Here is a 15,291-nt window from a genome sequence, read left to right on the forward strand (position 1 = left end):
CTAGGCCATTGCCGCTCCTCCCTCCTCCACATCCCTCACTCGGTTTGGTCCTTCCTCCTGTTTCGTGCCACCTCAAGGAGAAGGTGTCGCGGTGCTGGCCACGGACAACGAACCGCCATCACCCCTTCCTCTAGCCACTCGTCCTCAGCTATGGCAGATCAGGCCCTCTTTCTTCTTCCTTCGTCTGATTTTGCAACGTGCTCCGTCGTGGCCGTCCCACATCCCGCCGCGCCTGTCCGCCCTCGGCGGCTCCTCTCCTGCAGAGACGGCGTCGCGGCACGAGCCACGGGCGGCGAACCACCATCGCCCCTTCCTCCGGCCGCTCGTCCTCGCCTACGGCAGACCCAGGCTCTCTTTCTTCTTCCTCTGTTTCCGCACCGCGCTCCGTCGTGGCTGTCCCGTGTCCCGCCGCGCCTGTCCGTGCCATGGTTGCGCCTCGTCCTGATTATTGGGTGCTCTTCGATTGCAAGGTAGTTTGATTTGACCTTCTTATTAGCATTTCTTGAAATCCAGGATTGACTACTAATTAAAATTTCAATTGCTTATAACTCGTATACATGGATGTGCAGCAAACAAATTTTAGATCTAGGTTGAGGTGGAGAGGGGCCAGGCTCCGCTGCTTGATATCAAGGGCAAGGATGAAGAGGAGATTGGTGCGTTTCGTATTAGAGGCCAGTCAAGAACATCAACCTACTTGTCCTCGTCCGCTGAGCATGGGGGTGTGTTCCGGCGCGGCGGGCCAACGACAACATGGAAGCTGCAGCTGGCTCCGCCATAGCAGCTTCAGGTTGCTTTTCTTGCTGCCCCACCTTTGAAACGTGAAATGTGTGACTGAATTGAACTGAATTTCAGGAACAGCTACACTTTTCCTGAGCTTTGACGTGACTATGGTTGTAGTAGTTTACTCATAGACAATGCATTGTCCACTATTGTCCCCTCTCAATGTTTGCACTTGCTTGAAGTTTCTTTTATAGTGCTACATTAAGTAATCTTCATTAGCTTAGATCCTAACAGGAAGATGTGGTTGTATGTTTCGTCACTCCAATTCTCTCCAGAATCAACAGGCAGTTGGAGGCAACCATCCATGTGTTCTCTTTGTGGCCCATGTGTTCTCTATGTTTGTTTTTGTGAATCCAGAATTTTATACTGCCCTGTTTTCTGAACCTAGAATATACTTTGCCAAGTAGGTTGTCTTAGGAAAGCCAGTTTTAGGTGGTGTCAAACTTATATAATTGAACATCTCTGAAAACTCAGGTCTGCACATAGCTAAATTCTTATTTTTGGCTTGTCGGTAAGCACCAAGCAGCAAAAAAGTAATACCATAATCTAAAAATATTAATCAATGTTAATACAGATTTCCACTAACTAAGTACTAATAGGGTCAACAGATGATCCTTTTGCTCTCTGACATATGCCTAGAAGAACTTATAGAAGTGTCCTACTGGTTACTGGTTGTATATGTGTGAAATTGTCAACATTATTATGCTGCTACCTTCTCCTTCAGAAAATTTGACAGATGCCTAGAAGAACTTATGGAATGATCGGACACGGTGATTATGTACTCTAAAGGAAAAGCATATGCTTGTCTGACCAATTTTTGGTAGTTTTAGGAATATTTAGTCTATGTGCTTCTGTTTGCATTAATGGAGTAATAGAGGATCCAAACTATTTGGTAGAGAAACCTGACAATGAGTTTTTGTTTTAGCGGCTTTATTTTCATTCCATTCATGGAACGGGTACTAAGTAGTATGCATAAATAACAATAATTAAGGGGACGCAGGGAAATTTTTTAACTTGTTTGGCGGACCTTCTTATTCAGGTAAAGTTTAGATAGGATTTATTTTCAACAAATGACGTAGCTGGCATGGCAAATTTATTCATGTCTTGTTTTGAAATCTGCAGGTTACATCTAACTAAGCTAAGATAGTATGTCAATTAGTAGGTTAGATTTCAACACGGTCAGTACGTGTTGCTCACTGGTGCTTCTTGCAAAATGCAGCAATTGCTATTTAATTCCTTTTATCTTACCTGAACATGGCTACAACCTACAATCATTCTCATGTCAGTAAGCAACATGCCACTGTGACATTAACAATAAGAGCTCTTTTCTTTTATGTTTAACTAAAACACTTAGATGAATAATAAAAGAATTCAATAAGTACCGTTTTAGAGTATCACTTAACATATAATTGAGTTTATTTATGTATTTTAGAGCACTGCAGTATAATTGAGTTTAATATTTTTTTAGATGAAATGAATGGTTTTATATTCCATCATACTATATCTGTACCTCTTTCTAAAGTTAAAATTTGTTATGTTATGAACGGTTCTTTATTTGCAGCGTAACATCCTATTTACCTACCTGGTGCAGCTTAGATGTCCTCCCCGTGCCACACTGAGCTCACCTTGTCGAAGAAGGAAGAGTCTGTGAAGAAAGAGATATTTGGTTGTATATCTCTTTGTGCCTGATTATTTGAGTCAAAGCAAGGGATTCTAGATCGCTACCAGGAAGGCTTAGAGTAGGGGGTCATCTTTTGTGATTGGTTGAGTGAAACTTTTGACTGATTATTTGTTGTCTCATATACCTAAATGTTGTTTGCAAGTGCTTTGTCACTTTGAACTTAACTGCACATATAATTCACCAGTCTTAAGATTTGTCTGTGGTTTTTTTCATATCTGTGCTGCTGGTGATGTCAATTGTCATGTTAATTAGCAATTTTGCTGGTAGATGCAGTTTAGTTATAAAGCTACAGGTAGAGGTTGAAGAAGGGGTTTACATCGTCGTTGCCATGCATGTGTTGACATTATACCACGGGTACAATTATTTTTCAACTCATCTTCAATCATTTTGACAAAAAAAATCCTGATCCTTATGTAGATCATGGTGATTGTTATGTCGTAACAATTTTATTATTCCCGATGCAACGCACGGGCATTTACCTAGTAACCTGTAAAACATGTAGTGTTTGGCTACTATTTTTTTTTCAATGTATCTTAAATTCTGAAATTATTTTCCAAGATAAATAATCTGTGTAATTTGTATGATTTCAGTGTCACATGAGTTTTATGGTAGTTTTTTTCTGAAACAGGAAAATAGAGTAATAGAAACACACAATGCTCAGACTACATGACAATAACGTAGCACAATTTTTATATATTGGAGTTTCATAGAAGAGCGCACCCTTAGCATAGCATGTAGCCATGTAGGCAACATCCTTCGTGGGAAACGGCTTTACTCAAAATGTTGGGTGCTTCCTCTGTCTTCGAAAGAGTACAATTCTAAAAGTGTCATGTAAAATATATTGAATTTAATTAATTATAGATAAAAAATACAATATTTATAATATAATTTAAATATTATTAGATTAATTATGAAATGTATTCTTATAATAAATTGATTTAGAGCTATAAATATGAATAATATTTACTAGAAACTTGGTTAAACGTGAATCGTTTTAACTTACACGTAACCCATAGTTGCATTCTTTAAGATTCAAAGTTGAATATAGATATGAAGGCAGTTAAGCCATGCCCGAGGAGCACATGACCGAACCGCCCATCCCTGGCTAGTGGCTCACTTGCCGTTGGTTAAGCCACTCACTCTCACTCTTGCCGCTCTACCGCACCCTCTCCTAACTTTGATCGAAGGAGTTAGAGCTCGAGCACCTCGTCCCTACTTCAGCTCTTCTCAATCGCATGTCTCATACCGCCTATTTGCCCATTCGGTGACGTCCTTGTCACTTCGCTCGTTGCCCCTCAACTTGTCAACACCGTCCGTCCGGCCGCCGCCTGAGGCCCCCTCCCCCTTCTAAGGTTAATGGCAATGGAGATCCCCTGAAAACCCCCAAATTTGTAACCTCCCTAATGTCGGTGACCTCTTTTTCGACGACAGCGATAGAGGACTCATGGGCCGCAGGGTCTCGTGCGGCGAAGCTCCGTGTGTGATAGAGTTTGCGTATAGATATTGTTGGATGATATATATATATATATATATATATATATATATATATATATATATATATATATATATATCGAAAATCTAATACGAGTATTCAACTTTCACTGCGATATAATATGGATACTAAATGCAGAGTTCTGCTTGAAAGCCATTTTTCACTTATGCATGTGAAATCGCGGAACATAGCTTCTCTGACCTCCTAGCTTTTAAGGGCTTATGTAGTGAAAGTTGTGTTTTGTGTTTTCTTGCTAAATAGAGTCTAAGTTTGACTAACAATTACTTAAATCTTATATGCCTTTAATAAACAGGAGTAGTAATAACATATTGTTGATGTTGATTGTGGAGCAGTAAATGATATATTTAAGATAACTAAATACATTAAATTTGTCGATACGCTAAACTCACACATGAAATTCAGAATAGAAGTAGTAAATTTACTACGGTGTTTCAGAATACAGTAAATTTCTTTTTACTCGTTTACTCAATCTTTTTAGAAGTACTGTACTACTCTGCAATGGATCAAAAAACAGAGCCCTTGCTGGGCCCACTAGTCAGTCACCTGCTGCAGACCTAGAACTCCGCAGAATTGCCTGTTCGCCGGCTTGTCGTTTCTTTCCCCTCCCGCAAACCAAAATGTTGGCGGCTCGCCGCCGGCTGTCCGCCGCCTCCACCTCTCCACTCCTCCGCCGCCGCCGCCTTTCCGCCCAGACCCAGCCCACGGCATCGCCGGCGCAGCCCCCGCCGGAGGTGACCGATTCGGGGCCCGGAGCGTGGGCCGGCCGCGCGGTGGCGCTCTCGCTGCTGGGCCTGACGGGCGCCGTCGCAGCCAGCGCTGTCAGCGACCTCTCCGTCTTCCTCTCATGCTCCAGGTCGAACCCTTGAATCCCGTTGCGTTTTGCGTTAAGTATTTACTTGTCCTCATGACGCTTAGCATCAGATCAACTACACCTTGGCTGTTGCGCTTGAATGTTTGGGATTTTAAGCCATTTTTCTTAGCAGTATATATAGCTGACCTCACCTGTTCCTTCAGTTCAGGGTTTCTTGACCTGTAATATAACCTAGATAGCTAGATATATATCTTAAGTGCTTGAATGTTGGTGCCCATGTAGAGGATGGATGGCGATTTTGTGGCAACATTTAGGATTCATGTACCTTTGGCTGATGCTAATTTTTTTTTCATGTAATGTGCTACTGTGCTCGCTGTTGTTGGATTTGGTTTCCTTTGTCCACAAGAGGAATTGCTATGGCTCACTTCCTTTGGTGCCCGTGCTGCAGCCAGGCAATAGAGAAGGCCACCCAGAACCAGCAGATTGTCAATGCCATTGGTAAGCCGATTGTGCGGGGACCCTGGTACAGTGCTTCCATTGCCGTGAATCACGTGAAGCATTCTGTCTCCTGCACTTTCCCGGTGTCGGGGCCCCAAGGAAACGGTCTTCTTAAGCTCAAGGCTATGCGCTTGGGAGGTGCGTGCTGCTAAATTCACAAATCTATTCCTTATGAGTGAGTTGATTAGACTTGCTAGTATGGTAACATTTTTCTTGTGGCATGCTTATACTTATAATAAGATAATTCTTTTGTATATGTCTTGGAGCTACATCGCCTCAATGCCTCTGAAAAACTGAACCAATAATTGATGTTTCTTTAGCATTTGGATGCTGAACATTAACTATGACCTTTAGTTTTTCCATTGCATATAAAGTGATGCAAATTGCAATAGATGTGTTTGCATTAATGGAAAGGAACACTATGATAATAATATGAATCATTTGCTGACTTAGCCTATGTTTGCAATTTTTAATACAGTTTCGCCATTCGTTGGGCATAGCAGGTCTGTTAGTCCATATGCATGACAAATGCCCAAAATATTACTGTAAAATCATCTGTCAAGCCACATTTATCCAATAAAATAGGTTTGTTAGGAAAGGAATAAGATAGATTGATTCGGTTAGGATATTACTTAGGGGTCAAGTAAGTTGTCTCTATAAAAGGGACCATCATGTATCAGTTAGAGGAAGCAAGAAGAAATCCTAAGATAGTCCCTGAGGAAGGGCAGCTATCTGGGGTCTCTCTGCTAATCCATCTATCCGTGGCCTTTTCGTAACAATAGGTTGTATAACCGATGCTAGTTGGGTGACTGAACAAATACCTCTTTCTGGCCATGTCTCAATTTTATCTTGATTTTCTTTAAATTTATATTGGCCTTGAATCATATAAGGATGTACACTAATTTCATTTATTCATGGGAAAAAAATCCAAACCAATGTCTCCACTAGTGGGTACAGCGCTACCACCTACCAGTACCCACCTGATGTACCAGTTGTAACTTGGCTGGTTACTGCTGGTTTCTGTAGCCATTCCTGATTGGATTAAAAAATATTTGTGTTAGCTGTTAGTTACCCATGGTGATTAAAGTGCATGAATGTTCTTATGTAGATGGGATGGTGATTATTTGCCATTTGTATATTCCGACTAATTGATTAAATGCTTCATATCGTGTTCTTATTCTAGTAGGATGAAATCTTGTTAGAAGATTCATCCAGAAGTTAACTTTAGCTCATGTCATACATGGTGACATCAGGAAGCAAACTATTTGAAAACAAACTTGATGCAAATATATTACTCCCTCCGTCCTAGTATATAAGGCGTAACCACTTTTTGCTCATGTCCTATAATATAAGGCGTGCTCTCTCACAAACATAAATGCAGTACTACTAGTGCTGTGAGAGAGAATTAAATGTATTCTTGGTCTTTGAACCCGAGGTAGTTACGCCTTATATACTAGGACAGAGGGAGTATATTGATATACGCACATAGTGAAAAGTTTGGTTTGAATACAAGCAAATCAGTGAACTTCCAGTGGCATACACAAAAATCCCATACATTAAAATTTTAGATTTTTCTAATCAGCACATCTAAAGTAAGGATGTCGCAAAACAATAGAGTCTAAAGGGAAAGAGGGCAATTGCAACCACACAACAAACTAAAGAAACTAAATAGATGGTACCACGCTACTCAAGGGCAGATTGAGCGGAGCCCCCTTCCTCCCCAATCTGGCAGTGCTGTGTTCGGACTGGTCGCTACTAGAACCTGGAACTCATGGAGCCAAAGCCTCAAATTTGAGAAGAGGGGATCGGGGAATGAAGGAGATGCTTATTGGATGAGAATGTGAAAGAGCAGACAAAGAAAAACTCAGACAGTGGTACTTAGACTACTAATTCTCTGCTAAGGGTGGAATAAGTTAATAACAAGAGCAAAGATGAGTTATGCAACTTCCATGTATTTCACCATTGGGTCTGGTCTGCCCTTTAGCATTAGCTTTCAATTGCATAGGACTATTTTACTACATTATTTTTTCCAGCACTTTACTAGTATTAGCTAATCAATAGCCTCAGAAAAGCAAACAGCAATATTTTACTAGAATTGGTAGCGCTTGTCATAAACAAAGCACATGACATTGTGCAGTCCACCACTACGAGCAGTTTGTCCACATCAACCTTAATATTTTGTGTTTCATTTATCTTCTTCCATACTTATTAATAAGCTGTCATGTTTTATGCTCAAGAAGTGTACGTAGAGTACCAAAGCTGAAAACGTGGGGACCTAAATGTGTTCCACTCTTTTGTTCTTTATATTCGATGAAGCTGTATATGACTTATGGATAAGAGTGGCTATGACGGTGCTGTGATTTGCTCAGTGGACTAATATTAGTCACTGTGCCTACTTCTGATCCTGTTGAGTTATGATCTTCCACTCTTCCAAGATACTCTGAGGGCCTTCAGTTCATCAACTAGAATATGTTTCTTTGAAATAAAATGACTTTTTTTCACGGGACACTGTAGATACAGAGGCACAAGCCACCTAACTAAAGATATTTTTGTATTAGGCTACTGGTATGAAGTATGAACCTTTTGAGTGGCGGTTAGTTTTTATTCTTTTCTTCTTAATATGTATCTTATTGCCTTTTTGTTTCTTGCAGATGAATCTTGGTATTCGTTTCTGCAGCCCGCGGACTGGGAGATACTGATAATGGATGCCATCCTTGATATTCATACTGAAGATGGTAAACACCGAACAATGAGGGTAACCATTCCAGACAACACACCTGCTCTGCCACCAGCAGACTGCACTGCGTGCAAGGCTCATGCAGCTCCACCACCGCCTCAACCTCCTACGGAGAAGTGAATCCATTGAGAGATGCTTTTCCATCTGAACATGGTTACTATGGAGTGATTTATTCTTTCCACAATCTCCGACGAAACCTTGTGGGAATAAATGTTTTATATTTTTTTGGCCAAGAGGACCACAGGTCGATCTTAGGAAATAGTAAGAATTGTTTTCTGATATTGGACATCCCTATGGGTTATAGAATAGGTTAGATGAATCTGTCATCTGGCCGGCCATACTATGAAGGTCGGGCCGATCAGAGATTAGCTCCAGGACTTGCTTAGCGTACAATACTTGCAGAAATCTGTTGGGTTGATGTTACACGACTGTATGAGAAAGCCTAGTTGGCCCGTTTTTGAGTTCTCGTATGTCATTTTTTTTTGTTTGAGCAGTGCTTTTTACTGGAGAATAATGCCTGCAGAACCAAACAAGTACTATCAGATAAAGTATGAGATTTCTATTCTGAGTTCTCTAAGTTCTGATTTTTTTAATTTCTTTTTATTACCCTAGAAATGTTTTGGTAAATTGTAGTTTAAGTGTAGATGCTTTATTTCATAGATAAAGCGTCAGATGCTTTTCAGGTGTCCTCGTGTGTGCAGCACTATCATAGAATAAAACTTGTCTTTGTTGTCTTTATTATTGATCACACATTTTTGTGTGATTCCAACCAAACGCTGTAGTAGAAATGGAGAGCACTCTAGGAGCGAACCAAAAAAGTAGCGTTTTCTAATTCCACTGTGAAAAAAATAAAAGAAATAAAAAACACAATCAGAGGAGGAGAGTCCCCCACCGTATTTTATTAAGAAGAAAACTATTCTTTCCGATCGCGGAAAACTCTAAAACCCTAGCAACGCTAATGAGGATTTTTATTTATCCCTAGTGTGTTGCTGTCGAAAAGCTCTAATTCTTTGTCTAATTCCATTGTACAGCATCGGCAACTGATCGCATTAATTTCTATTCCTCTAACTAAAAACATCACATAAGAACGTCTCAATGGGGATGAAAAAAAATCCCTGGGCTAAATTCTATTAGCCAAGAAGGCAACCAAGTATCGCGCCAGCGAGGCCGATATCACATATCTTGCATGTCTTTCAAGAAGCTCTTTCTCACAGTTTGCTCCACGTCTGACGTTTTTTTCAAAGCTTTAGCTGGCGCTAGATCATTTCTGCGGCTGTTGTTGATTTGTTATGAGAACAAAAAAAATACTATTTTTAAGATATAAAAGTATAGCTGATTCTGGCGGATAAGTTCAAGCAAACACGAAAAGGTCGTAGCTGGCGATTTATTTATTGTCATTAGGGACGCCCTAAATATACAATCTTGACATGCATACAATACAAGCATAGCTATAGTTTCCTTGTTCACCTAATAAATGATTCTTATTATCACTACTGCAAACAATTTATCACGTCACTTGTTTCCACAACAACAAATGTACTACTAGAGCCTGCTAGTGGGTCTGATGCTGGAGATGCCAGTGATCTCCCTTGCGACGATGAGCGCGTTCACATCGTAGCTGCCCTCGTACGTGTACACAGTCTCCATGTCACACAACGCCTTGCCCACGTGGAAATCGGTGACGATGCCGTTGCCGCCGAGGAGCTCCCTGCCGAGCGCCACCGTCTCCCTTGCCTGCTTCGTGATCCATGCCTGCATCCCAACATCAACCGATGATATATATAGGCCTTATTTAGTTGTAATCTTTTTTGTAAAATAGACCCTGTAGCACTTTTGTTTATACTCTATCTATCCCAAATTATAAGACGTTTGACTTTTTTTTTATCTCAAGTTTGACCACTCGTCTTATTCAAAAAAAATTATGCAAATACAGTCAAATTTAGGTAATACTTGTAGAACTTTTATTAAGCCACGACAAATGAAGTGATATTTTGTACAAATTTTTGAATAAGGCGAATAGTCAAACTTGGTATTAAAAAAATCAAACGTCTTATAATTTGGGATGGATTGAGTATTTGATAAATATTATCCAATCATGTACTAACTAGGCTCAAAAGATTTTTCTCATAAATTACAGCCAAACTGTGCAATTAATTATTTTTTAATCTATATTTAATACTCTATGCATGTGCCGCAAGAATCGATGTTACGAGGAATCTGAATTTTTTTGCAAAATTTCTCATGAGGAACTAAACAAGTCCATGCCTGCAAAACACAAAGTGAGTTTAGCACTAGCTAGCTAGGCCACCAAGTACCAACTGACCTTGCCCAGGCTAGCGTGGCCTGTGGTGATGTTGCCAGAGGCATGGAGCTTGCAGAGGCGCCAGCCGAGAAGCCACATGGCCTGGATGTTGCCCAACATCCTGACCAGCTTCTCTTGGTTCAGCTGGAACGTCGCCAGTGGCACACCAAACTGTTTCCTCTCTCCAAGGTACCTGATCATGATCAAATTCAAACACAGTCGTCGCATGCAGCAAGAATGCTAGTAGCTGAAACCACTGTCATCAATAATGGAAGCTAGCTGCTGATAGCAGAGTGGAGTGAATTACCTATGACATGCATCGTACACCCCTTCTGCAATCCCAATGCTGACCCAGGCTGCCATGACCCGACTGAAAGAAAGCGACTGCACACAAAAACACCATAGATTAGATTGTATGCGCATTGACCAATTAATTGTGGACTATCAAGCTATTCTTAATTAACATAAGGAGGATTTTTCTGTTAAGCTATATACTCCCTCTGTTCCAAATTATAAGTCGAGCGACTTATAATTTGGAACGAAGGGAGTAGTATTAATGAAAAAAAAACAGTAGGGCCATTTATTACATCAACAAGATCCTGAAAAGAATTGGCGCCGGGCAAACGATCGTCATCGGGAACAAACACGTCGTCCAGCTGGATGTCACAGTTCTGAACCATTCTCATCGACACCTTGTTCTCGATCTTGTTGATCTTCAGACCAGAGCTCCCTCCATTCACTATGAACCTGTAATTTTAATTTGACTCAATATAAGAACTTATACATAGTTTTGTGTGTGAACAATGGAGACAGTGCCAATGCATATACAGCTAGCCTGACTTACCCATTGACCTGATTGGTGCTGGTATTCCGAGCAAGAACAACTAATACGTCTGCAAAACTGCTGTTCCCAGGCCACCGTTTCCTACCATTTAGGACCCACCCTCCTGGAACCTATATGTATCCAACAAGTTCAGATCAACTCACAAAGATCAATCAGAGATTGAGAGATCAGACTGGATGGTAAGTCAAATAACCACCTTTCTCGCCACAGTGTTCAGAGAGCTTGCATCACTACCATAGTCCGGCTCTGTCAAGGCCTGGAAATGTATAATGACAGTTAAAAACTTGCTAGCTAGCCAAACCTTAAATTAGCCAAAGTGCCATGGGATTGATTGGTTTGACTTACATAAGCACAGACTTTCTGCTGTTTGCTCAATAACGGCAAATATTTCTCTTTCTGTGCTTCAGATCCCATTTGTGCTGCTTGGTCACCACATATATAGAGTTATAGACACATGCATACAGCCATACACACATGTAAATCTTTTCCAGCTATAAACACCGTCCAATAGTATATATATCTATATTATTAGAAAATATTTTCGCCCCACCTCATGGTTTTAAAAAGGTGAGAGTTGGAATCTAAAAATCACATTGAAATTCCCATGTCCACAAACCTAACGAAGAATTAAGTCACAAACTAAAAACGTCCATTCCTTCCTAACAGTGGCATTACTTCCAAGAAGAACAACATTTTTTCGAGAACATGCATCGGCATGTATTTCATTAAGCAGAAAACAAGCAAAACAACATCTAGCACTAGCATGTTGTGTTCATTGATAGTTGCTATACATCTACAATTAACCAGTAATACATAAAAAAGTCAAAGCGACTTATAATTTGGAACGGAGGTAGCAAGATATGTGTTACTTGATTCACCATAACTAAAACCATCTTTATTTGAAATGTCAATTTTCATAGAAAATGCCAGTCAAAGTACCACACTAAGAGACATGTCAATTTCATGAACGTTATATATATTGAACCACAGGGACTTAGTAAGTAAGCAATAAAGTAGTACATACCAATACAAAGCATGGCAAGACATGACTGAACCAAGCAGAATGAGGCTATGCTTGCATCCACACGAGCAACCTCTGATATGCACACAGCATAAGCGGTCTCTGATAACCCAGGACATCCGTGGCCCTGAAACAAGGGGGAAATGTGTAATCCAAGCCTTAAATTTCTCTGACCTATCTAAGCAAATTTTGTATAACCTAGTCACCAAAAAATCATAGTAGTATAACAACATAACCAGTGCCCACATAAATACTTAAACTGCAAAAGCTAAGCACCTAAGACCGTTCTGCTGGCTATTTCATAAAAGATCCCTCAAATCAGTGATATGTGTTCCTGATGGGTTGACCTTGAGTATATTAATTTCTATGCATTTAGGTGATCTAGGAGGATTATTTGGTGTTATACTAGTTTTCAGAAACTATGATATTTAAGTTCTCTGCAGCCTTTTCTCGGGCAGCTTAAATGCATGATCTTTTTTACTCTCTCCATTTCAACTTATAGCGCGTTCTAGAATTCAAAAGAGTCAAGCATCATAATTATTAACCATTATTTATATGTATAATGCACAAAAGATGCATTAATAGATTTACACTCCATATATCTATTAGCAAGATGTTGACTTTGTAGTAATGCTATGTGGAAGAGAAATCACTGGTTAAAGTCTACCTTGAAGCACTTTCTCAGAAATAATTGAGAGTATTATAGTATGGGATGTGGATATATGAATGTAGATATACCTTGATGATGCCTCCAAGGAAACCAAGAGAACCTAGCTTTGGAATGAGATGGAATGGAAATTGTGCTGTCTCCCAGTACTATCCAAAGAACCCACAGAAGAGCACAAAGTCAAATTAAGCATCAGCAAGAACCAATATAACATTTGACAAAAAGAGATAAAATAGAATATGCACATACAAGCCAATGGACTAAGTGCAATACGACCTTGGGTACTATTGGAGCAACTTCCTTCTCCATAAACTGCCTAATATTGATTCGTAAATTTTTCTCCTCTGGTGTCAGAAGTTCGTCAAATTGATAGTAGTCTGACACTGGAAACAAGACAAACATAAGTAACTGATAGACTTAGCAGTTCCTAGTTGACAAATTATTGCAATTTTCTATCTGGCAGCTCAGCATCAGTTTTTTTTGTGTCGTGTAATAGATTTTGCAATAAATATTTGTTTTTGGCGTGTTAGCTAAAAGATGAGCAATTGTTCGATAGTCTGAAAAGTCATGACTAAAAATATTGTTTGCTGATTTATCGTGAGAGAAAAATACTATTGATTGGCAGAAAAAGTACGACTATAAGACAAACAAACGGCCCAAATTAGCAACTCTTGCATACACAGTTTACGTTTCCTATACGAATGCGTCTAAGGGCATCCACAAGGGTGTGGACAAATCGCCAGCTGACCAGGACACTAGATCAAATAAAAAAAAAGAGAATACTAAGCTGAGCAGGATGCACAAAAGAGAGATACACAGTTTTCTGGGAAAACGTGCGAGCCTAGCGTTTCACTTGCTAGTTTTTTTTTTTAATTTCAGATAGATAGCTTGTTGGGAACGCCAATGTGTGCATGTAATGACTAGAGTCTAATTAACGTTGTCACTGAAACCTTCATTAATTAGGTCCAAAACATTTCTGACTACTTTGTGCATGTAATGTGTGCAGTTGATGATCGATGTACCTGCTGCTGGAAAGACAGAAGCTGCCGGTGTGAGCCGAGCGCAAGCGACGGACATCATGTCTGAAGCCGGGGGCTTCACCACGTGGTCCTTGGAACAATATCCTGAAAGTCTTTTGTCATTACCATCTAATTAAAGCAGCAAAAATTAATAGGACAAGTAGTAACAAAGTGTGATTATATGTATTAGAGCATCCCTAGCAAAATCCAAAGAAGTCTCTTATACTTTAGCTTTGACAGAGAGAGAGAGAGAGATGGTCTAACAACCCCTACTTGGCTCTCCGAAGTACTTTCTTCATTCTAAATTATAAAATATTTTAGTTTTTTCTAAATATATAGTTTTTAATTTACTATGTATTTAAATGTATATTTAGAAAAATCAAAATATCTTATAACTTAAAATGGAGGGAGTAGCATGCAAATCTAGCATATGAAGAAGGATTGGTAGGGGCTGCCGGGCAGGGTGTATGCCTAGTGACGATGAAGCCCGGCCGGAGAGCCACTGAGCCAGTGGCAACGGGTCCTAGCTTAGAGGACACGAGTACTTTATGTTCTTACACTATGAGTAGAGAGGAGAAGGGGAACGAAGAGACGAGAGAGATGGAGCTTGCCCACAAGGTACGAAGGACAAAGGATATGGGAAAAGGTAAGAAGGAAAACTGTACCAATGATAGAAAAATATAAGCTGAGATTTGATGGCTACTATACTAGAGTGGAGGGAGAGGCATAGAAATTGGACCCAGAAAATAGGGAGAGATTCTCTATTTAAATTAGTATATACATGTGTTGATTTACTCCCTCCATTCTAAATGATAAAATATTTTGACTTTTCTAGAAATATGGTTTTTTTTTCTATGACTTAGATATATACTAGTATGTCTAGATATTCTAGTAAAAATGACTAAAAATTTTAAAATATTTTATAATTTAGAATGAAGAAAGAGTAAAGGATAGTCCCATAGATGCTCCTAGGGCAATACTTCTCTTTCCTATGTTCCAAAAATTTTAAGACAACTTAAGGGAACAATTCAATGACACATGTATCCATAAAATACATTGTACATTTCAATATAAATTGTAGATATCGCAATACACTCTATTTCAGGACCAAGGGAGTATGTTGTATTATGCATGCATTAAACAGGAGGAGTAAAAAGGATAGTCACGAAGGACTCGGTTGAATTGAATCCATCAAGTGACTAGAACACAAAACTATATATCTATCTATGTATGAATGCATGCATGCATGCATGTACAGGGAGAGAAGTGTCCGTCGATCTCACGCACCTTGTTTTGCCATTTTTCCTTGCGGCTGACACACGCGCTGGGAGGAGACGAGACGAATGTAGCGGAGAAAATAATTGAAATGGAACGTTTTGATATGCCCCTATGGCAAGATCCATATATATACAATGGAG

The 15,291-nt window shown here is 39.8% G+C and overlaps 2 protein-coding genes across 3 annotated transcripts; one reads left to right on the top strand and one right to left on the bottom strand.

The window, feature by feature from the left end:
- Nucleotides 4,539-8,592, top strand: LOC8065985. Its single transcript, XM_002446019.2, has 3 exons — nucleotides 4,539-4,827; nucleotides 5,234-5,421; nucleotides 7,935-8,592. Exons 1-3 carry the CDS (start codon nucleotides 4,592-4,594, stop codon nucleotides 8,138-8,140), a joined length of 630 nt encoding a protein of 209 aa, XP_002446064.1. The 5' UTR covers nucleotides 4,539-4,591; the 3' UTR covers nucleotides 8,141-8,592.
- LOC8065986 (acyl-coenzyme A oxidase 4, peroxisomal) lies at nucleotides 9,379-15,235 on the bottom strand. Of its 2 annotated transcripts, none has more exons than XM_021463998.1 (12): nucleotides 15,161-15,235; nucleotides 13,877-13,978; nucleotides 13,131-13,237; nucleotides 12,926-13,003; nucleotides 12,191-12,314; nucleotides 11,512-11,585; nucleotides 11,363-11,422; nucleotides 11,167-11,276; nucleotides 10,910-11,069; nucleotides 10,630-10,706; nucleotides 10,344-10,515; nucleotides 9,379-9,772 (listed from the first exon to the last, which is right to left on the bottom strand). In XM_021463998.1, the coding sequence occupies exons 1-12, from the start codon at nucleotides 15,171-15,173 to the stop codon at nucleotides 9,563-9,565; spliced, it is 1,287 nt and encodes a 428-aa protein (XP_021319673.1). In that variant the 5' UTR covers nucleotides 15,174-15,235; the 3' UTR covers nucleotides 9,379-9,562. The 2 variants fall into 2 exon arrangements, with proteins under 2 accessions (XP_021319673.1, XP_021319674.1); XM_021463999.1 differs by having other exon boundaries at nucleotides 13,877-13,986; nucleotides 15,161-15,234.

Source organism: Sorghum bicolor, chromosome 6 (assembly GCF_000003195.3).
Source record: "Sorghum bicolor cultivar BTx623 chromosome 6, Sorghum_bicolor_NCBIv3, whole genome shotgun sequence".
Classification (NCBI taxonomy): Eukaryota; Viridiplantae; Streptophyta; class Magnoliopsida; order Poales; family Poaceae; genus Sorghum; species Sorghum bicolor.